Source organism: Diachasma alloeum, unplaced genomic scaffold (assembly GCF_001412515.2).
Source record: "Diachasma alloeum isolate Michigan unplaced genomic scaffold, Dall2.0 Dall_scaffold_00711, whole genome shotgun sequence".
In the NCBI taxonomy this organism is placed as follows: domain Eukaryota; kingdom Metazoa; phylum Arthropoda; class Insecta; order Hymenoptera; family Braconidae; genus Diachasma; species Diachasma alloeum.
Window position 1 is genome coordinate 351,773 of NW_021680842.1, and position 22,453 is coordinate 374,225.

Sequence of the window (22,453 nt, forward strand, 5' to 3'; positions counted from 1 at the left end):
CAGATTGAGGGTCACAATGGTCAGAATAAGGATTATAGGGGTTGGCGAGCAGAGCGAGCACGGGCCGTAACCCTCTAGTAATTAAAAAAATTACAATTTTTGAAAATTACGATAATTGTTTGCAAATAATTTATAAACAATCAATTGTCTACCATAAAAATCATTTGTTCGGAATCGTAACAAATTTATTCATATTGAGAATTTTACCAGAAATCTATTTCATGCCTAAAAAAATAAAGTTTCCGAAAGTTTAAACAATTTAAATCATTTATTTATGAAGAACGAAGGTTTAAAGAAATAATAATTCTGCGTAAAATGTAATTTGAATGACTCTGAATATTCATGATTGTTTTTTTTTATTTTTCTCATGCAATTGATAAATTTCATGATTGAAAATAGTTGAATATATAGTGTAGCTTGTACCAAACTGTAAAAGATACCTGGATACTTTAAATCACAGGATTAATACTCAGTCGTGCTTGTGTCGATTATCTATGGACGGCCGTTGATTAAAATTCATAAAAAGGAGAGTTTGAAAAAAAACAATAAGGGATAATAATAGTAGAAAAACAAAATCGACAGAATAGTGAACACTTGTGTATCTCAATTTGTTCTTGTCATTGTGATTCTTTTTTTATCCCTTCATTATCTCTGAACGCCTCACGAACGGGTTTGTGCACAATAATATTGCCGAGTGTACATTGGCACACTGATAAGAGACAAAAAGCTGACTTTATATGGTCTGGAGCAAAGATTACTCATGATATTTTTCTCAGCTTCAATAATAGCTTGTTAAATAGAGCTAAGATTATGCCGGGAGAATGGTAAAGCGTCTTAATCCGAATTTATTTATAGAGGGAAAAGAGAGAAAATGGGATTTGAAAAATCAAAGAGGATTTGCCGATTCAAATTAAGTGTGTTTGTCTGCTGATGGACTTAGCTGCACAACGCATTCGTTTTTTATTGCTGTATTGCTAGGGAATCACTCCTGAAATATCAAGTAAAAATCGGGGAATTTTTAGCAACGATTAATTCAGGAAATTATTTATAGTTGTGAACATTCAGATAAGCATTGTTTTGAATTTTTAATACTTTGAATATTCAGTTGTGATTCTTAAACTTCACATTGAGTTGGAAAATTTAAGGAGTCATTAGAATATCAATCATCTAATATAAAAAATCAATTTTGTTGAATTTCTAAGGTAAATAAGAAATTCCGTGAAGGTGTCGATCTTCAATTTAATTTAATTACAACATAGAAAATTCAAATGTAGCTGTTAATTGAATTTAAAATATTTAAAACTGTGGAATTTTATGAGTACAATGTTAAAAATTTTATTGTGTTCAAACTCCACTGAAATTTCAGGAAATATTGAAATTGAAAAATTAAATATCCCATTGATTTTCTGTTCAAATGACCTGGAAATTAATAAAATACTTGATTTTTCAGTTCAATTATTCTGTAAAAATTGAAAAAATCAGGAAAACTCAGGGAAAATTTAAAATTCATGTCATTTTGTTTCTGAATATTCATGTTCCACTGAAAATTCAATCAGGTTGTGAAATTTCCATCTCATTTCCACTGAAAACTCATGAATTTCCGTGAATTCTACTTAAAACTTGAAATCTCATAGCAATTTTTTCCCTAAATCCGATTCAATGTCACTCTCATGAGATTTACTATATCCTCCATTGAATTTCAAAAAATTTCTAATAGTATATTCGTTGAATGCGATTTCCAATTTTCACAATGTGTTAGAAAATTTAAGCTGTCATTAAAAGATTAATCATCGCCTAATATAAATAATCAATTTTGTTGAATTTCCAAGGTCTTAAATCTTAAATTAAATTTAAGTGTTAATTGATTTTAAAACATTTCGCAAAGTGGAATTCCATAAGTTTTCTTCATTGTTTCAGATACTATTAGAAAATTACTCTTGAAATATCGAGTTAAAAATGTTTAAATTTTTCACAACTAATTCCCATGAAATTTTCGTTCATGTTGTTATTGATGAATTAGTTAATTTCTGGAATATTCTCGGAATTTGCCACTTTTAAGTCCATATAAAAAATAAATTATTGAGAATTGGGGAAATTCAGGCAAGCACTGTTTTTCAATTTTCATTATATTGAAAATTCAGTTGAACGTAATTTACCATTTTTACAATGAGTTGAAAAATTTAAGCTGTCATTGGAATATAAATTATTGTCTAATATAAAAAATCAATTTTGTTGAATTTCGAAGGTAAATGAGGAATTCCATGAAGGTGTCGATCTTAAATTAAAGTAAATTAAATTAAGTTAATTGAAATTGAAACATTTCGAACAATGGAATTTCATAAGTATTTTTCATTGTATCAGATACTGTTAGAAAATTACTCTTAAAATATCAAGTGAAAAATTCTGAAATTTTTCACAACTAATTCCCATGAAATTTTCGTTCATGTTGTTATCGATGAATTTGTTAATTTCTGGAATTTTCTGTGAATTATCAACCGTCAGGTTCATATAAAAATAGAAATGATTGATAATTGCGAAAAATCACGCAGGCATTGTTTAGAATTTTCAATATATTGAAAATTCAGTCTAATGTGATTTTCAATTTTCACAATGAGTTGGAGAATTTAAGCTATCATGGAAATATCAATCATCGTCTCATATTAAAAATCATTTTGTTTTGTTTTGATCTTAAATTGAATCAAATTTAAATTACAATCCAACAAATGAGTTAATTTCTGGAATAAATTATTGATAATTATGAAAATTCAGACAAGAATTGTTTTTTCAAAACTCCTTTGAATCTGATTTTCAATTTTCACAATGAGTTAGAAAATTTACGCCGCCATTAGAATATCAATCACCGCCCAATATAAAAAGCAACTTCATTGAATATCCAAGGTGAATGAGAATTTCCAGGTTTTGATCTTAAATTAAATTGAAATTACAACATAAACCATCCAAATGTATCAGAATTAAAAAACAATCAACCGTGCAATTTTACAGGGATTTTTAATTTTTTTCTTTCAGATGAAAATTGAAACGTCAGTCGACCTCACATAGGCAGGCAAACACTGCGGACACGGGTTCTGTTTTGTTAAAAAATGGACGGTCATGTGCCGTAGAACAACTGCCATGCTAGTGACGAATCAGTCATCGGCACCACTGGATAATTTGTCGAATATGCTGTCGGTACTTGAAGAAGAGGCAAACACCGACATTGACGACGTGTTTCCACCGCATGTCGATACGTCAAATATAGTTATTCATCCAGAATCGCCAACGACTAAGAAACAGGCATTGAAAACATTTGCCGAAGTCAATGCACTGTTGCAAGCTGGTAGAAAGAGAGAAGTTAAACTTATTATAAGGGAAAATGCATGGCCGCTCAATAATGGCATCAGGGCACAGCTGTGGCCAGCGCTGTGTCAACAGCACGCTCATGGAAAGAGTATGCTCGATGGATTCTATTGGGATATGGTTAATCAAGTCTTTGGAACTACAGGTGAATTAAAAAATTTTAAAAAAGGGAATTAATTAAGGATATCCAAGTAATTTGGCTGCAGTGAAATGTTTTCGCTTTTTGTAGTTGAATATCAGAGCTTTTATTTGAGCCGATTTACAATGATTTTATTATTTAACATTTTAACATTTATTAGAAGACGTTTTAAGAATCTGAAACGAGTGGGAGATTGCTTTTATATTAATATAGTGTTGTTTTTTTGCTGATTGATTGGCAATGTACGGCCGAATGGTCATTTTGCACATCATTTCGAGTCGTTTTATTAAATTCAATGACAATTCTTCTTTAAACAATTGTCATTTTTTATTTAGTTTAATATTTGATGCTATTTCAAATATGAAATAATATATATCTATACCATTCATTTATTCGATGAAAGTGGAGTCGAAGGAGGTCGTTGTAATGATAATTGAATCAATTTTAATCTTTCGTTTTTTCATTCAAATAATCAGTGGAAGTAGATTTTCTGAAAGATGGAAAATTATCTACTTTTGAATGCTATGAGAATAATTTCCGAAATTCTTTTATAAATCGAATGGAAGAATGATGTTATCTGTATTATGGAATGAATTTGGAACATCATATTTGAAGAAACCATCAGAAAATTCTCTGTCAGAGCAATTTACGAAAATTTTTAAATTTACAAAAATCGTAAAAAAATCCAATTAATGAATAAACGAATTGTAACGATTTTTTAACATCGACAGAGTGGCTGTGAAACTCATATTCTCAGCTCTCATTGAATGAATCTAGAGCATGATATCCAAAAATATCCTCGGAATTGGAATTTTTATAAAATACAAAATTGTTGAAAATTATTCTAAAAATAAAAACAACGATTATAGCTATCGTCTTCATCTTTAAAGTCGTTCGAAGAGACATCCAAAGAATTTTTTTGAACCATCATTCAATGAATTAACATTTTCTTTTGAGTTATGGTGGGACAATCGATTTTTAAAAAATTCTAAAATTCAAAAATATAGTATATGGATTAAATTTTGATTAATGTCGATGGATAGGGCTCAACAATAATGGCATATTTTCACTTTTTGAATCACAATAGGTTGATGTGACACAAAAAATCTAAAACTTAAATTTGAACGATTACAATGCTCCCATTCGAAGCAATAGAAAATTTACTTTTGGGGGAAGATTGATGAAATAATCACAAAATTCCAATTGTTGAATATTACGAACATTTTTTTTTATACACAATGAATTTTCTCCCATAAAAATCGTTTATTCGAAGTTGTGGCAAATTTATTCATATTCAGAATTTTACCAGAAATCCACATCATAGCTAAAAAAAAAAGATTTGTTAAAGTTTAAACAATTTTAATTATTTTTTTATAAACAAAGAATATTTTAAAAAGTAATAATTCTGTGCAAAATGTAATTTTAAAGACGTTCAATATTCATGATTTTTTAAATAATTTTTCTCACGCAATTTAATTGACAAAATATAGATCATTATTCATTCCAACAGATTTATGTAAAATTACCCTGAAGAGGACCCAGAATCAGGGTCGAAACGTTGGTGTTATTTGAAATCTAAATAATAAACTGACCGATAAGCGAAAAAATTTATCATTTATTCAATTGACAAATCTGATGATTGAAACTCTAAAAGATACTTGGATATCCTTAAGAGAAATCACCTTTATCTTGTGAAAATCTTCTCGAAAAACATTTGAAGAGTATCTCGGGACAATTTTTTGTTGTAGAAATTGATAAATCTATTCCAAAAAGTGTCTATTTCTTTCAGAGATAATGGAAAGAGCTCCATTCCCTCCAATCGCTCTACAAAAAAGTCTCCCGACATTAGCCCTTAGAAGCACAATTCATATAAATGAATAAATGACAATGTTTTCATGATTTTTCACAAAGTTCAATGATTTCACTGGAATTTATTGAACCGATTACTGATGTTCAATGTTTTATCTTCACAGAGCTGCCAGATAAATCAATAATGCTACCGCCATTCGTCGATAGCACTCATTGCCTGTCTTATAATCTCACACGAAAAGGCAGAAGCGTTGCTGACAGAGTTGTCTCTGTACTCGGATACGCCTGTCCAGACATAACTTATAGTCCCTCACTCTATCCAATTACAGCGCTTTTATTGCACTTCATGCCAGGTCAGTATATTCCAATTTGTAAAACCACGTAATTACAATTTGCCAGAAACGTTTAACGTTGAAACTGGGTAATTTTGCAGAAGAGGAATGCTACCACTGCATGGCGAGTCTCGTTGCAGCCAAGGAGAAGATGTTTATAACGCAGACGAAATTGTTGTACGAGAGCACTTGGAAGACTGTTGAACAAATAACGAAGAAGCATGTTAAATCAGCAGCTGTACATCTTACGAGGCACTGTTCAGGCTCGAGGGCTGAAAGAATCTATATGGATTGGATATGGTGGATCCTTCAATTATTACCGTTTCAGCATCTAGTCAGAGTTATGGACTGTTTTTTGCACGAGGGCTCCAAAGTAATTGTCTTTTATCAAGATTATTTAAACCGCTTACATTCGTCACAGCAATTTTAACAATAAACGAACACTGGTAGAAAAAAAATGATATTTCAGGGACAACGAATGCGATTTAGGGAGAAAAAATCATGAAATTTCAGGTTTCAATGAAAATTTAGTACAATTCGAGAATTTTAAGCAGCTCAAAAACGAGAATTTCTTAATTTATTTGAATTTCCAATCTAATATGAATATTCAGTACCAAATTACATTGAACTTTCAATGAAATGTGAAATTTCAAGATTTTTTTCCCCTAAATCGCATTCAGTGTTAGTGTCCTGAAAATTCAAGAATATATTTACCGGAATTTTTTGGTTTTCTATTCATTTTCGGGGAAAAATGGAACTGAAATTTACAGTTCTCTTTGATTTTTCCACGAAATTCTGAATTTTCAATGACAAAATTCCTTGAAATTTCAGTGGTAATCAAATTTGATAAAAATTTTCAAAAAGTGTACCGGAAAGTTCAGACAACAATTTTTAACAGTGATGAAATTTCAGGTTTCCCTGAAAATTCAGTACAATTCGAGAATTTTAAACAACAGAAAAACGAGAATCTCTTAATTTATTTGAATTTCCAATCTAGTATGAATATTCAGTACCAAATTACATTGAACTTTCAATGAAATGTGAAATTTCAGGATTTTTTTCCCCTAAATCGCATTCAGTGTTAGTGTCCTGAAAATTCAAGAATATATTTACCGGAATTTTTTGGTTTTCTATTCATTTTCGGGGAAAAATGGAACTGAAATTTACAGTTCTCTTTGATTTTTCCACGAAATTCTGAATTTTCAATGACAAAATTCCTTGAAATTTCAGTGGTAATCAAATTTGATAAAAATTTTCAAAAAGTGTACCGGAAAGTTCAGACAACAATTTTTAACAGTGATGAAATTTCAGGTTTCCCTGAAAATTCAGTACAATTCGAGAATTTTAAACAACAGAAAAACGAGAATCTCTTAATTTATTTGAATTTCCAATCTAGTATGAATATTCAGTACCAAATTACATTGAACTTTCAATGAAATGTGAAATTTCAGGATTTTTTTCCCTTAAATCGCATTCAGTGTTAGTGTGCTGAAAATTCAAAAATATATTTACCGGAATTTTTTGATTTTCTATTCATTTTCGGGGAAAAATGGAACTGAAATTTACAGTTCTCTTTGATTTTTCCACGAAATTCTGAATTTTCAATGACAAAATTCCTTGAAATTTCAGTGGTAATCAAATTTGATAAAAATTTTCAAAAAGTGTACCGGAAAGTTCAGACAACAATTTTTAACAGTGATGAAATTTCAGGTTTCCCTGAAAATTCAGTACAATTCGAGAATTTTAAACAACAGAAAAACGAGAATCTCTTAATTTATTTGAATTTCCAATCTAGTATGAATATTCAGTACCAAATTACATTGAACTTTCAATGAAATGTGAAATTTCAGGATTTTTTTCCCTTAAATCGCATTCAGTGTTAGTGTGCTGAAAATTCAAAAATATATTTACCGGAATTTTTTGATTTTCTATTCATTTTCGGGGAAAAATGGAACTGAAATTTACAGTTCTCTTTGATTTTTCCACGAAATTCTGAATTTTCAATGACAAAATTCCTTAAAATTTCAGTGGTAATCAAATTCGATAAAAATTTCCAAAAAGTGTACCGGAAAGTTCAGACAAAAAATTTGAACAGTGAAGAAAGGAAAGAAATGAGAAACAATTCAGTTTTCAATAAATATTTCGAAATCCAAAACGGATTGCGAAATTTCAGAGATTTTTACTGCAAACTAGAAATTTTTTCCTCTGAGTGTAATCTCAAGAGGAACTATCAAGGGATATTTTCGTTTCGCGATTTTCTAAACTTTGAAAATATTTCCTTGAGATTTTGTTTAATTCACGAATCCAGAAGTTCCGAATTCCAAAACCGAGATTCGTAAATAAAATAAATAGAAAGGATAAATAAGAACTGGATGAAAATGGGCCTCAATTCAAGAACAATTATAGTAAATTAAAAAAATTAAAAGGAAAAAAATTCTTAAATCAGGAACACTGGATGTAATTTAAGGATATTCAAGCACTTTGGCTATTGTTTTCTCTACAGAAATACTTTTCTACTTTTGTAGACGAACATCAGAGCTTCCATTCCACAACAAAAAAAAAATTCTGATTCTGATAGCTGATTCGATTCTGGGTAGCATTATTGATTTATCTGGCAGCTCTGTGAAGAGCTCTTCATTTTGAATGAGGATTTTTTAATTGAATTTTACATAAATCTTCTTAAAATGAGTGAAAATGTCACTTAATCCCAGAATTTTGTGCTTGCTTTATTTCATTACGACAGTTATGAAATTTTTATTGCAAACTAGAAAATTTTTTCCTTTTGTTTAGTCAGAGGAGTAGCAGACCCAGATAATTTCACGATTTGAAAAATTATTTTGCAAATTATGACAAATGTAGAGGTCTAGAGAAATATTTCATAAGACTTTTTTGCCGAAATTTTCATGAAGTATGAAGAAAGTCTCTTCATCTTTTCGAAACAAACTCTGTAGCATTGTTCACGGAAGTAAAAATTGCAAGTCAGGAATAGATTTCTACGGAATTTTCCTCATTCAAAAATAAACATTCTTAATTGGTTGACCAAATATGCCGGGTTCACGAATGAAAATTCCTAATGCTATAGTAAATATTCTTGAGTTAAGACCAAATACCAGTGATTTAAGAATTAAAATTCCCGAATCAAGCGCAATAATTCGTGAATTGAAAATAAAATATTCTTAAGGATATCCAAGTATTTTTTACAGTTTCAATCATCAAATTTATCAATTGAATTACGTGAGAAAAATTTACATTTTGCACAGAATTATGATTTTTTTAAACATTCGTTGTTTATAAATGAATCATTGAAATTGTTTAAACTTTCCGAAACCTAATTTTTTTACGTCTGAAATCGATTTCCGGTAAAATTCTGAATATAAATAAATTTATTACGGTTCCGAACAAATGATTTTTTGCTGGAAAATCGGTTGTTCATAAATTATTTATAGCAAAATACTCGTAATTTCCAAAAATTGTAATTTTTAAATTATTTCATTAATCTTCCTCCAAAAGTAAACTTTTCCACTTTTTTTATGATTTTTAAAATGCTTTCCTGAAGAGGAAAACCTAAAGAGGAATGCCTTGAGCATTCGAAACGTAGTGAAATCGAATTACTAAATTTGTAATTAATTATTGCTGCTGACTTGACCATGGCCCAAATGAATTTCAACAATTTAAAAATATTTTCTGACGATTCAATAACCTGCAAAGTTTAAATAATAAAATTATTGTAAAGTGTCCGGAAACTTAGGGTCAAATGGGGCTCAAATGAAAGCTCTGATGTTCGTCTACAAAAGTAGAAAAGCATTTCTCTAGAGAAAAAATAGCCAAAGTGTTTGAATATCCTTAAATCACGTCCAGTGTTCCTGATTTAAGAATTTTTCTACTTCACGTTAGTTTTATTCTTTCACATAACAGTTACATTTCCGAAAATTAACGTTTGATTTTTCGTCTCGTCTAGGTTCTGTACCGAGTAGCAATGGCCATTGTTCTACTCTTTTACAAGCACTCGTCGTCGACAACGTCGGAGTGGATGGGTGAAATAACGAAAAATGGAGTTGACGCGGCTCTTTCGAAATTTTGCCGTCAAATACCGGTAACTATTCCATTCGGTTGAAACATTTTACTTTATCTATTGTTACGTAAAACAGACAAGCATGTAATGTCTCTACTGTCTAAGTATGTTGGGAGCTAATGACTTTTTTTCGATAAGAATGTAGAAAATGTCAGGTGAACAAGAACACGCGATGTTTCAATTACTGCATCGAGAGATAATACGTTGTATACATTTTTTTAACGTATCGAACGTGGAAAGACAAATCGATTCGAGTCAAAAATGACAATTTTGCTGATTATGCAGACACTTAAACGACTAATAAGTCTCTGGACATATCACAAAAGATCTCTTTCGTGTCAAACAAAATTTAACAAGGACTCTTTCAGAATTTTTCCAGAGACATGAACAATCACATACAATCCCATAGTCAACAATAAAAAAATTTTGAGATAAACCATTTCACTTATCATCACTGACATCTACTTTTACAGATGTTTTATGAGTTCTTGTATCAATAATCTAGTGAATCGTTTCTATTATTTTTTGGTATATTTCTAATCGTTGCAGTCAGCAAAAATCATATATGCAATGTTGATCCCAGAAATAAAAGAAAAGAAAAACAAAAAATTGAAAGATAATCTTTGTTTTTCGCTGACGTTTAGAATTCGCAAGGTGCTCTCCATCAAAAGTCATCCAGAGAAATAATCTATTTGAATTAATTATTTGCGTTTTTATTCACATCAAATAAACAGTTTTTGCAGAATATAAACAAATGTGTTTATTAGTTAGAAAAAAAAATCGTTCTTTATATTGCGAAGAGAACGAATTTATTAACATGTAATAATAACGTTTATTTAAAACCTTGAACATTCCAAATAAACATACGAGTTTACGAATTCAAAATATTTAAAATAATAAAATATCAGTAGCGAATCGATAGAATGGTTTAACTCTCTGTTGACTATTTTGAATATCTCGGAATCTAAGGGAGATAGCAAAATTTTTGTCAAAACCTTTTTTGCAGCCCTTAATTCACTCTACAAAAAAGGTCATTACCAAAATTTCCTTATCTCCCTTAGATTTGGAGGTATTTTTCAAAATCTGAGCTCAAGTCTAAATCGACTTGAACAGTTTTACCGCTTCACCATTTATATTGTTGAAATAAATTAGTAAGTTTCGAATAAAGAGTTTTATTCGGTTCGAATGCACCAGTTCTCTTTAAGAAATTCCAAAAATCTCTATATTATAAAAATCCAAATCGACTTCTGGTGATCAAACTTTAGTACTTGAAATAAAAACTCCAAAATTAAGGGTCACAAGGGTTAGAATAAGGTTCACGAGGCTCAAAATAAGGTTCACGAGGGTCAGAATAAGGGTCTCGAGGGTGCAATTAAGGGTCACAAGAGCCGGTATAAGGGTCGAGGTAAAGATAAGGGTCACAATGGTCCGATTAAGAGTCATAAAGGTCAGAATAAGGTTCACGAGGGTCAGAATAATGGTCATGAGGGTCCAATTAAGGGTCACAAGTGTCAGATGGAAAGTCACAAGAGACGGAATAAGGGTCGAGATAAGAATAAGGGTCACCAGGGTCCGATTAAGAGTCATGAAGATCAGCATAAGGTTCGCGAGGGTCAGAATAAGGGTCAGGAGGGTCCAATTAAGGGTCACAAGTGTTAGATTAAAAGTCATAAGGAACAGACTAAGGGTCGAGGTAAGAATAAGGGTCACCAGGGTCCGATTAAGAGTCATGAAGGTCAGAATAAGGGTCACGAGGGTCAGAATAATGGTCATGAGGGTCAGATTAAAGGTCACAAGTGTCAGATTAAAAGTCATAAGGAACAGAATAAGGGTCGAGGTAAGAATAAGGGTCACCAGAGTCCGATTAAGAGTCATGAAGGTCAGAATAAGGTTCGCGAGGGTCAGAATAAGGGTCACGAGAGTCAGATTAAAGGTCACAAGTGTCAAATTAAAAGTCATAAGGAACAGAATAAGGGTCGAGGTAAGAATAAGGGTCACCAGGGTCCGATTAAGAGTCATGAAGGTCAGAATAAGGGTCACGAGGGTCAGAATAAGGGTCATATGGGTCAGATTAAGGGCCACGATGGGGTTGGCGAGCGAGGCGAGCAGGGGGCGTAGCCCCCTAGTCACTAATAAATAAATTTCAATAGACCATCCAAACAATTTTCAACTGTTGTAACCATTTTTCATCCTCTTTCCCCAGGTGAGCCCGGCAAAATTCTTAAGGACTGCCTTCGGTATTCGGGGACTGAGTTCAGCTTACATATCAAGAGTGTTTTTGCGTACAGAAATGTCTCTGAGAAGTCGCAGTGTCCTAACCGGCTCAAAATCATTGGCAAGATCACGATCGACTGACAATCTACCCACGAGTCAATCCCAGGTCAATATTCAGATGATGTCCCACACACTCACGATTCGAGAGGTAAGTCTGGTCAAGAATTAAAAAATGATAAATTAAAAATACTGTATTACATTATTCTCCAAGGAGTAAGCATATTTAATTCCTTACTCGTCTTGATTTATTTTTATATTCGCTGACGTTGCACATTTCCTCGTTTTCCGTTGGCATTCGAGTCTGTGCAACTCAAATAACATAAAAATAAAACTCACTCTATTTTATTATGACTAGAATATTTATTGATATTTGTTAATTTTTTTTCTCTTTCATGTATTCAATGATTTATTGTTCTTTTGTTCAATCTCTTTTGATTCTGTGAATTGGTTATTGTGGTAATGGGCTAAAAACTAACTGTAAATGTTCCTCGTCCATGGTGTCTTATTTTGATTTCCTCTGAGTAATAGATTGTAATTATTTTTTATCTCTCTTTCTCTCTCTCTCTCCTTGTCGTTTGGTTCAGGAATCACACAGACGTATATTACTCTCGTTTTATCCCTCGAGGGCAGGCAGGCAGATGACAATATGTTTATAAATTATTTTTCAACAACACAAATCAATTTTACGCGTTTCCCACTCCTCGTCTCTCTCTCTCTCTCTAAGACTTGACGTAAAATTCGATTGAGTAAGACATTATTCAATGACAAAAGCTAAACACAAAAAGAGATGACAATTTCGTTTAAAAACACTATTCTCAATGTTTTAATTTGTTTTCAGAAAGAGTGCGAAGACACGTACAAAGACAGGGTATTGTATAATTAATACTTTATGGAAAATGTGTCGTTTAGTTTTCATGTTGCTATCCTCTGTCCCTGAACTATTTATCAATTTTTTTTTATTTCATTGTTTATTATTACTTACACCAAAGTATTTACTCACCACATGGTTTTTCTCGCGTATCAGAAAGCTTTATTCGCCGTTACCATTATTCAAATCATTTACCATTTATTACAAAATGCGAAACATGGCATTATCATTATCGTTTTTTTCTTTCATCATTGGGAGGGTGTGATAACTCCTGTCTCACAAGTGCATTGCAAATTGGTATTTACTGAGTATGATTCCACGAGGCATATTCGACAAGATGTGCACATGGAGGAAAAATTCAAGTAAAAATTGTCTAGGAAAACGGGGGGAAATGATTGTAAATTTTAGAAAGTCAGAAGTGAAGTGGTAAAATGTACAAAAATTTGTCAATTCTTCACATTTGGTGGCATATCAATGGAACTATTTCGATACATCCACATAAATTAGTTAACTCATTTATTTATTCCAATGAAAATGTTTTGATTATATGAAATAAATAATTTATTGATTGCAAATCAATTCTTCATTAGAAACAGTTGGATCATTTACTATCTAAATAAAATAATAATCATCAATAATGATCATTAATTTATTAATCATCATTAATTAGTTAATTAATGATGATTAGTTAATTAATTAATCATCTAATTGATATTGAAGTCTTCATTTGGATCAAACAAACATTTTTACATATTTAAACAACTATTCATTTCATCTTTATGAAAACGCAAACAAAACGGCAAAATGCAAGTAAAAATTGTCTAGAAAAATAAGTGAAAACGATTTGTAAATTTTATGAAGTCAGAGGTGAAGTGGTAAAACGTACAAAAATTAGGCAATTCTTCGCATTTGTTGTCATATAATTGGAATTATTTCGATAGATCCACAGGAATGATGCATTTGAATAAATTAATAAATGCATTTATTGATTCCAAATTACCCTTAGAAATATCTAAATCATTTACCGTCTAATTAACTAATTTATAAATTTATTTATTTATCATCTATTAGTAAAATCATCATTTGGATCAAGAAAACATTTCTTCATATTAAAAAAAATATTCATTTCATGTTTATAAAAACGCAAATAAAATTAAGATTTAAATTTGGATAAAAGCTTTATTTTAAGCTATTCAATAAATCCATTTATTTGATTCGAATCTGCAGTTTTTCTGGGTGTAACGAATTATTTCAGAACGAAATGTGAAAGACATCTTTTACGGAAAAGCGATAAGAAAGATCTTGTCTTAATTTATTATCCAAATATACAATTGAAAAATATCAAGCTTCAGTTATCACGTTTTACTGCTGTAATCTAACTGTTAAAATAATCTAATAATCTAACTGTTAGAAAAAAAATTGAAAATTGAATGGAATTCCAAATGTTTTAACTGCTACAAATCGCGAATTCCCAAACTTACTTGAATTTTCAATCAGAACATGAATATTTAACACTAAATCACACTGAATTTTCACTTATAAAAAAATTCAGGAATTAATTTACCCGAAATTTCTTCACTTCTATAAATTTTAATGGAATAATTGAATAAAAATTCATTGTTTCCATTGATATTTTCATCAAATTATGAATTTTCAATGACAAAATTCGACCAAATTTCAGTAAAATTATTACTCGATCGAAAATTGAGTTGAAGTGGTAAAATAAAGAGTCGAATGTGATGTCTCCTGTAATTATGAAATTATCTCAGAAATAACTGGTGTTAAAAAAAAGATTCTTCAATATTTCAGAACAATATCGTAATTAAAGAAATCATCACCTCTTACCACTTAAACTCATAAAAATATCGACTATTGAAAATCAATCAACAATTAGCCCCTGGGAATGAAGTAAAGTTCTCCACAAAAGGCCAGGAGAGACAAATGACCTATTTCTCTTCTTCATTTTCAATCAATTCCCAACAATATCTACTGCCAACCACTGATCCATCGCATTTACCCCGACTTCCTCATAATTTTTACTCAACTTTTCTCTTCGTGTACGAATCTGCTTATGCGCAACGAACAATTGAATGATTACCTCAACCCACTGAACATTCATTCAAACAAACGCATTCACTGTTTTCATTACATCTCGTAATTTTCACGTTAACCGAGTGGGAATTCATTGTGAAGATGAAAATACTGTGTTTACGTTTTAAAATGCGAGGAGCAGAATGGTTCCTTCACTATTTGCAGGAGACTTTTTAATGATCAATTGTTTTTTTGATGGAAACCAACTAACTCGAGAATGTTTAAAAAAAAATACGAAAAGCAGATGACACTCTGTACACGAGGCATGCCAAGATCGCAATTGCGAAACCGAAAAATAAATAAAACACAGAGGACAGTGTTACTTAATGCCGAGAGAATACAGCTAATCCCTCTACTGCAGGACCATTGTTTCTATTTTCCATTTATTTTCTCTTACATATTAATATTTTGCAGGGGAGCCATCCTTATTTCGTCAATGCATGGCTGCTATTTCGAGACTGACAATTAGTTTCAATTTATTCGAATGGAAAATCATTTTTTTTCTGTATTTTTGTCTCTTCTGTGAGCTTTATTCCCCATATAGGTGTAATCTGTTCCCAGTGGATGGCGAATTACCTGAATAATCGAGCTGACATCGATAACGAATAATCTAAATAACAAAAAATACAATGTCATCACGAAATTGGGCACTCGGTAACAGGTTCTATGAACATTACAGTCCATGCTCGATTTGACAGGATAATAATTGATCGACTATTGATTATTGTAATGGATACGAAGGGAAAATTAATAGCAATATGTTTAATTGGATATGTTAAATGGTCTGACGCAGTTGTTAAACTGATGGCTATCTGTATTTATTGTATTGTTATTACGCTGCGTTATCCGGATATGATGGTGGACTGAATATTATTTGATCATTGGGGGTTGGTGCAATTGGAATACGTAATAGGGTGCACACAGCCCTGGACCAAGAGCTCTGTCAATGGGCGTGTATCCTATACAGACTGTTAACTCGCAGATCTTAGACGTGCCTGATGTAAGTACATTTACACGGGCAAGTTAATGTACCAGTTGGGCCAGTGTTCAAGTTTTACCGAGGCAGAATTTATTAAGTCTATGTCGATGACATGGGGCATGTCGATATTGTCGTAATGCTGTTATCAATTGATTATCCAATTATTATTTTTTATTACCATGAAATTTTGTTTATCCGTTATTTAGCGGCTTGCGTCCATAGTTAACTGTATGAAGCTTCTGTAGTGAAAATTATTTACAAAGAGAAATAGGAAGACGAAGGGATCCATTAATTTCGACTAGTTGATGATAATTTTATTTCCTTATGATTTAACCGTTTATTTTTGTTAATTAGTTAAGGATGGCGGCCTCATTAATTATCTGTGAATGGCTACAATTCAACGACTGATTCGTCTACTGCTATTCGACACTTTAAACTTGATGAGCTTTTAGCAATAGCGAGGGAGTTTGTGTAATGATAACGTTGTTTGGATATTTATGACAAATCATTGCTCGTGGTTTTTATTTTTATTACAGTTTGGTTTATCCACGCATGTGCATTAGCATGGGCATGAGCATTTTAGTCAGAGATTGTGCATGAATTGTACATGATTTATTTCACCAAGCACGTTGGTTAATCATGAGAGGAATGTTTTGTATATCTCACTTCATAATACGAGTTTATTTTCAGATTTATTATGGATCACATTGAATCGCTGGAGCTTTCATCAACAATTCATTCATTATCCTACATTCAAAGAATTAAATAATTCAATTGTTGTATGGATATTGCTTGTAACTGTCCACTATTTAAATATTAAATGAAGCATGACAAGTGCCACTGGTGATCAGTGGATATTAATAACTTTTGGTTAAGATAGAGATAAATTATTAAAATGTTCAGTTTGCAAAGTGGTTTCAATTGTGAGGGAGTTTTGGGCGGATTAATGAGGCTTTTCATGATTTTCATTTCACAGTTATTCACACTGTGGTCGTGGCTTCCTGTGAGGATAACGATGTATCAGCCTATTTTGCTGTATACTACGGAGGAACATGGGTGTTCTTTGACAACGTTCTACGTTAGGGTGGAACAGCATGAACCGACGTTGCTCATGATTAAGACGTGTAATAATGAGGTGAGTGACATAATTGGGTTGGAAAACAGAAGGAATTGGTAATTAATTAGGAATAGGCTTCCGAATGGTCATTTTGCACATGATTCCGTTTTCAATTAATTGTTTATAATCATTCTCATTGCAAAAAGCCATTCGACCGATGAGATTCATATGTTCCAATTTATCAGCTGTTAAATTTTCATATTACAATAAATGATTTGCGCATGTTCTAATTCCTACGCTCACTGAATAGGATTTCAATCATAATTACAATTAAATTCCTTCTAGAACACACTTTAGAGTGTGAATTTCTGGAATTCAATGTTCATTGATACTCTGGTAAAAGCGCGTGCCCACACTGTTATCAATTTTTAGTTAGTTGACACGGTAATTCAATTAATCTGTTGTTCATCTCATCAATATAATTCCGTGCTTAGAATATTGTCATCCCGTGTTTTCAGCGCTAAATTAAAAATGAAAACTTCATTTGGAATATTGAGTCACAGCTTCTTTTTATTCATATCAGAAATTTTGTATTTGGATATTAATATTATTTGTTCAGAGTGAAGTAATCAATCATCATTTTCACTATATTGCATTAAGATTCTCCTATTCTTAACGTCAAAAATGTGAGATAATCTCATAATTTTAGCTATCAATTCTAATCAACTTTGTTCAAAGAAAACGTTAGTAAACGCAATATTAAGAAAGTAGAATTATTCTATTTTCCTGTGACCAAATGATTTGGATAATTATAATTTGTTTATTCATGTTTCATAGAATGGTATTTAATTCTCTTCTGATTGTTAGGCGCAATACGACCGATGAGAATCGTATGTCCCAATTTATCAGCTACCACCAACGGCATTTTTTCAATTTTTGGATTATAATGAGTTGATATAATACAAAAAGTTCACAACCTAAATTTAAATTTTTACAAAGCTTTCATTCGGAAGCTATAATCTTGATATAAGTCTCCAATCGTTTAAATCATTATTTGATTTATTTGAAACTTCAAGGTATTTGGAGCTTACTGTTCCACGCGATGGTGCGAAAGAAATTTGAAAGACGATAAAGGACAGAGACAAGCATACTTCGGTACGGGTGAAACATTCCTCTTCAGTTTGTACCCAGAACGTGCTAAATATCCGTGGGTAGGTATGGATTCGTCGCACAACGACTCCAGGGTTCATCATTCCGCTGAACTCTTCATGGCAGCTGATGCCAAGATGATCACCATCGGTGGAGGGTGAGTTCTCAATTCTATAGTAAAATGACACTGAGGAGAACAAAATTCTTCTTTCCAGTAAAAATATCTGAATTTCTGAACTTTTTTAGAGGAATTTTTATTCAAATCAGACGAAAAAGTTCTAATTCTCAGTCATTGTTGATTAAATCTAGTTCAATTGTTCTTAGATTAAGACATTTCTTTTATTTTAAGCAAATCGTGGTTCTGGAATTGAGAGATTTTTACTTTTTCATTTTTAAATTGATGATTTTTTCTGTTTTAAAATTAATATTCTCATTTTTATGAATCTTGATTCCATTGATTCCATCAGTATAGAATTAAAATAATAGTTTCAAAATTCAGAGGAGAAAAAAATTCTCGTTTCCAGTAAAAATATCTGAATTTTAGAATTTTTTTAGAGGAATTTTTATTCAAATCAGACGAAAAAGTTCTAACTCTCAGTCATTTTTAATTAAATTTAGTTCAATTGTTCTTAGATTAAGACATTTCTTTTATTTTATGGAAATCTTGGTTCTGGAATTGAAGATTTTCATTCTTTCGTTCATAAATTGATGATTTTCTCTGTTTTAAACTTAATATTCTCATTTTTATGAATCTTGATTCCATTGATTCCATTAGTATTGAATTACAATAATAGTTTCAAAATTCAGAGGAGAAAAAAATTCTCCTTTCCAGTAAAAATATCTGAATTTTAGAATTTTTTTAGAGGAATTTTTATTCAAATCAGACGACAAAGTTATAATTCTCAGTAATTTTTAATTAAATCTAGTTCAATTGTTTTTAGATTAAGACATTTCTTTTATTTTAAGCAAATCTTAGTTCTGGAATTTAGAGATTTTTACTTTTTCGTTTTTAAATTGATGATTTTTTCTGTTTTAAAATTAATATTCTCATTTTTATGAATCTTGATTCCATTGATTCCATTAGTATTGAATTAAAATAATAGTTTCAAAATTCAGATGAGAAAATAATTCTTCTTTCCAGTAAAAATCTGAATTTTAGAATTTTTTTAGAGGAATTTTTATTCAAATCAGACGAAAAAGTTCTAATTCTCACTCATTTTTAATTAAATGTACTCCAATTGTTCTTAAATTGCTGATTTTTTCTGTTTTAAAATTAATCTACTTATGTTTATGAATCTTGATTCATTGATTCAATTACTATTGAATAAAAATAATAGTTTCTAAATGTTATCCCTTTCGAGTTCTTTAAGTAGCTTTTTGATACTGACTTCGGAGTTTTTCCTCTAAAAACAAGTAATCATTTCTTTATTCTCAGTATAATCCCTTCTAAATCAATGAATTACTTCCGAGAATTAGAAACTTTCACATCTGTAAAAGAAGAATTATTTGATATAATTAAATCGTTTTTTTTTTAAACAATTAAACAAGTTTATTAATTTTGAACAATGACATTCTCCAAATGAATACAAAAATGTCAAATGAACATTTTTATTTGATTCAAATAAACCATTTTCCTGCGTAAAACATCAAACTCACCTCGTTTTCCCCTCCGATTATGCATTATTTACAAAAATAATTACTTTAATTGCATTCCCTTTGTTATTTCAGTGACGGCCAAGCAATTTGGATGGACGAGAACATCCGATTTGGCAAAACAGATCGTTGTTCGACTTTCAACAATCCACCACTGTGCGCCAGTGGTGATTTCGAGATTAGAGTATTGGAGGTTTACGGTTTCGCTGGGGCCTAATTCTCTTCACGTATAAAAAAATGCAACTGCCATTTATCAACTCTCTATAATCTTTGTCTCGTTATTTATTGTTGGTGTAATCCTCTGTTGCTTCGATATATAAATAGTATTATTGTGCGTGATATGGCTTCAATATGAGCGAGTAATCACGATTTATTACTCATTAAGAGTATCAAATAAACAGAACAAAACGAAATGAGAAGCGAATAAAAAAATGCAAAAAAATGAGGTAGAACAACTGAATTAGCATTATTAGGTCCAGGATGTTAGCTTTGTGACAAAAAATCTGAGGAATCTTATGGAAAGGACTCGATTGTTGTATTAACAATGAAAATTCATTTGAAGTGTGACAAATTCTTGGAGAAAGCAAATGTTCTAGCCCTAATCATTGAAAGGAAATATTAAAATAAAACATGTTCAATTACCCAGTGAAATTGAATTGTTACGTAATTACGCTTTCTTCGTTGTAGCTGTAAAGAACATTTATAATTTGTAATTCAGTGTCGATTTATAATTTTTTTTTTCATTCTCATGGTGCATATGCCTAACGTTATGGGTAATAAGGCTGTCAGTTAAGAAAAAATGACAAATGATTGACAAGATTTTCAGCAATGAGAGAACGGAAAATCAGTGAGACTCGTGAGACTATTAATGATATAGAGGTAATTGATTAAGCGAATGCGCCTAGTCCTATCGGTATGCATTGTAATGACTTTTATGTTCAATATTTTTTTTCTCTAATTTAGGAATTACTGTTGCCAATTTGTTTATTCGAGAATACAACGTTGGAGCCGGCTCCTCCAGATGACAGATTTTTTTTCTTTCTTCATTATTATTGAGGGTTTGTCAGTTGATTGATGAAAGATATAAACCGAATAATTTTGACAATAATATAAAACTAATTGAAATGAAAAATCTCTTACGGTAGAGCAATTTTTTTTGGCATTAAATTTCCACAGTTTTCGATAATCAAGGCTCGGTCGCACCAATCTGTAGACTAATTTTTATTATACATTCAAGACTGGGAAGAAAAACATGTTCTCAGATGAGTCTTGTTTAAATATTACTAAGAATAAATAGAATAACGAAGCGGTAAAATAATTTAAGTCGATTTAGCAGAGTTTTTGAGGAATATCTCCAAATCTAAGGGAGATAACGAAATTTTTGTTACGACCTTTTTTGTAGAGCGAATTGAGGGCTACAAAAAATGTCATGACAAAAATTTCGCTATCTCCCTTAGATGTCGAGATATTCATCGAAAACTGGGCAATAGTGAAAATCGACTTGAACCGTTTTACCACTTCGCTACTGAATAATTATTGCCGAAATAATCAATTTAGTTGTTCCAAAAAATTGTTATTTTTTATGCGAAACATGAACGAGTAGTTTGTTTCAGCTATTTAATACTCGAAGATAAGAAATGATTTCTTAAATAAAATAATCATGATTATTTAACAGCAATATTGTCACTTAGAAACAAAATATTTCTTGATTAACTTAATTTTATAAAAAATATAATACAAATATTTGGTTTGAAATCAGAGCCATTATTATTGTTCAATTGAAAGAATTTATATTTTTACAATTGTTGATTTTTTGTTTAAACGAGACTTGTTTGAAATGTTTTTTTTCTCTCAGATTTAGCTAACCAAGATTGGTGCAACCACCCCTAGCGCCTATATGTATTTGTGCATAGTAAAAGTGATTTTTTTTTGTCAAAAAAATACATTTCATACGAATTGAAATCCTAGTTTGTAAAATGTTATTTTTACATTCATGATACAGATTGAATTTGATCTTTGGAAACTGTTAATTTTATAGCTTTAATCCTGTTAGAAAAATTGATTTTCTTGTATATATTATAAATATTTATCTTTTTCTTCGCTATTTGGGTTCACGTAGCTATTTAATGTTATTAAAAAAAAATACAAATTTTCCTACAAAAAGTTGTGATCAATACCGATTTAACTGTAAAACCATAGTTCAGATGGACACGTGGAATTAGGAAACCGGTGCGAATAAAAATGGTAATGATAGATTATTAGAATTATCAATTAGGATAGTTTAACTGTTAAAGTGGCTGAATAGCACCCTCGTTCTCAATCCTCTTTTCATTTGACAATTTTCTTATTTATTTATTTCATTGATAAGAATTATTTTTTAATTACTCTTCGTTTCCGATTTACGTCATTCCTTCCGTCATTCTAACTAGTACTAGAAAAACTAATTGCCGCATACCAAATGCATGAGAGAGAAGATTTTCAGATATAAATTCTCTGGTGACAAAGTGTCCTTCAAAATGGTCACTTGATAAATTTCTCAAAACCTCTTCGAAGATATTTACCCGAAATGTTTTTTTTAGGCTTATGATTGGAAGTTGAGACTTCTAAAAATCAAGCAGAGACTTGACAACCTCAAGTCAAGATTTCAAAATCTCAAGTTTAGATTTTTAATTT

The 22,453-nt window shown here is 30.9% G+C and overlaps 1 protein-coding gene across 7 annotated transcripts in view; it reads left to right on the forward strand.

The window, feature by feature from the left end:
• The window catches only part of LOC107044326 (GTPase-activating protein skywalker), a 32,726-nt gene extending 11,580 nt beyond the window's left edge, over positions 1-21,146 (forward strand). For 4 of the 7 annotated variants that reach the window (XM_015266162.1, XM_015266158.1, XM_015266160.1 and 1 more), the window contains 10 exons: positions 3,028-3,502; positions 5,470-5,658; positions 5,739-6,010; positions 9,596-9,730; positions 11,913-12,131; positions 12,822-12,851; positions 15,856-15,942; positions 16,898-17,056; positions 18,055-18,284; positions 19,856-21,146. In XM_015266162.1, coding sequence (XP_015121648.1) covers positions 3,112-3,502; positions 5,470-5,658; positions 5,739-6,010; positions 9,596-9,730; positions 11,913-12,131; positions 12,822-12,851; positions 15,856-15,942; positions 16,898-17,056; positions 18,055-18,284; positions 19,856-19,997 — 1,854 coding nt within the window. In that variant the 5' untranslated portion in view covers positions 3,028-3,111 and the 3' untranslated portion in view covers positions 19,998-21,146. The remainder of the gene's footprint in view (positions 1-3,027; positions 3,503-5,469; positions 5,659-5,738; positions 6,011-9,595; positions 9,731-11,912; positions 12,132-12,821; positions 12,852-15,855; positions 15,943-16,897; positions 17,057-18,054; positions 18,285-19,855) is intronic. The other 3 variants (XM_015266164.1, XM_015266163.1, XM_015266165.1) reach the window with 3 other exon arrangements.
• Positions 21,147-22,453: the final 1,307 nt, after the last annotated feature.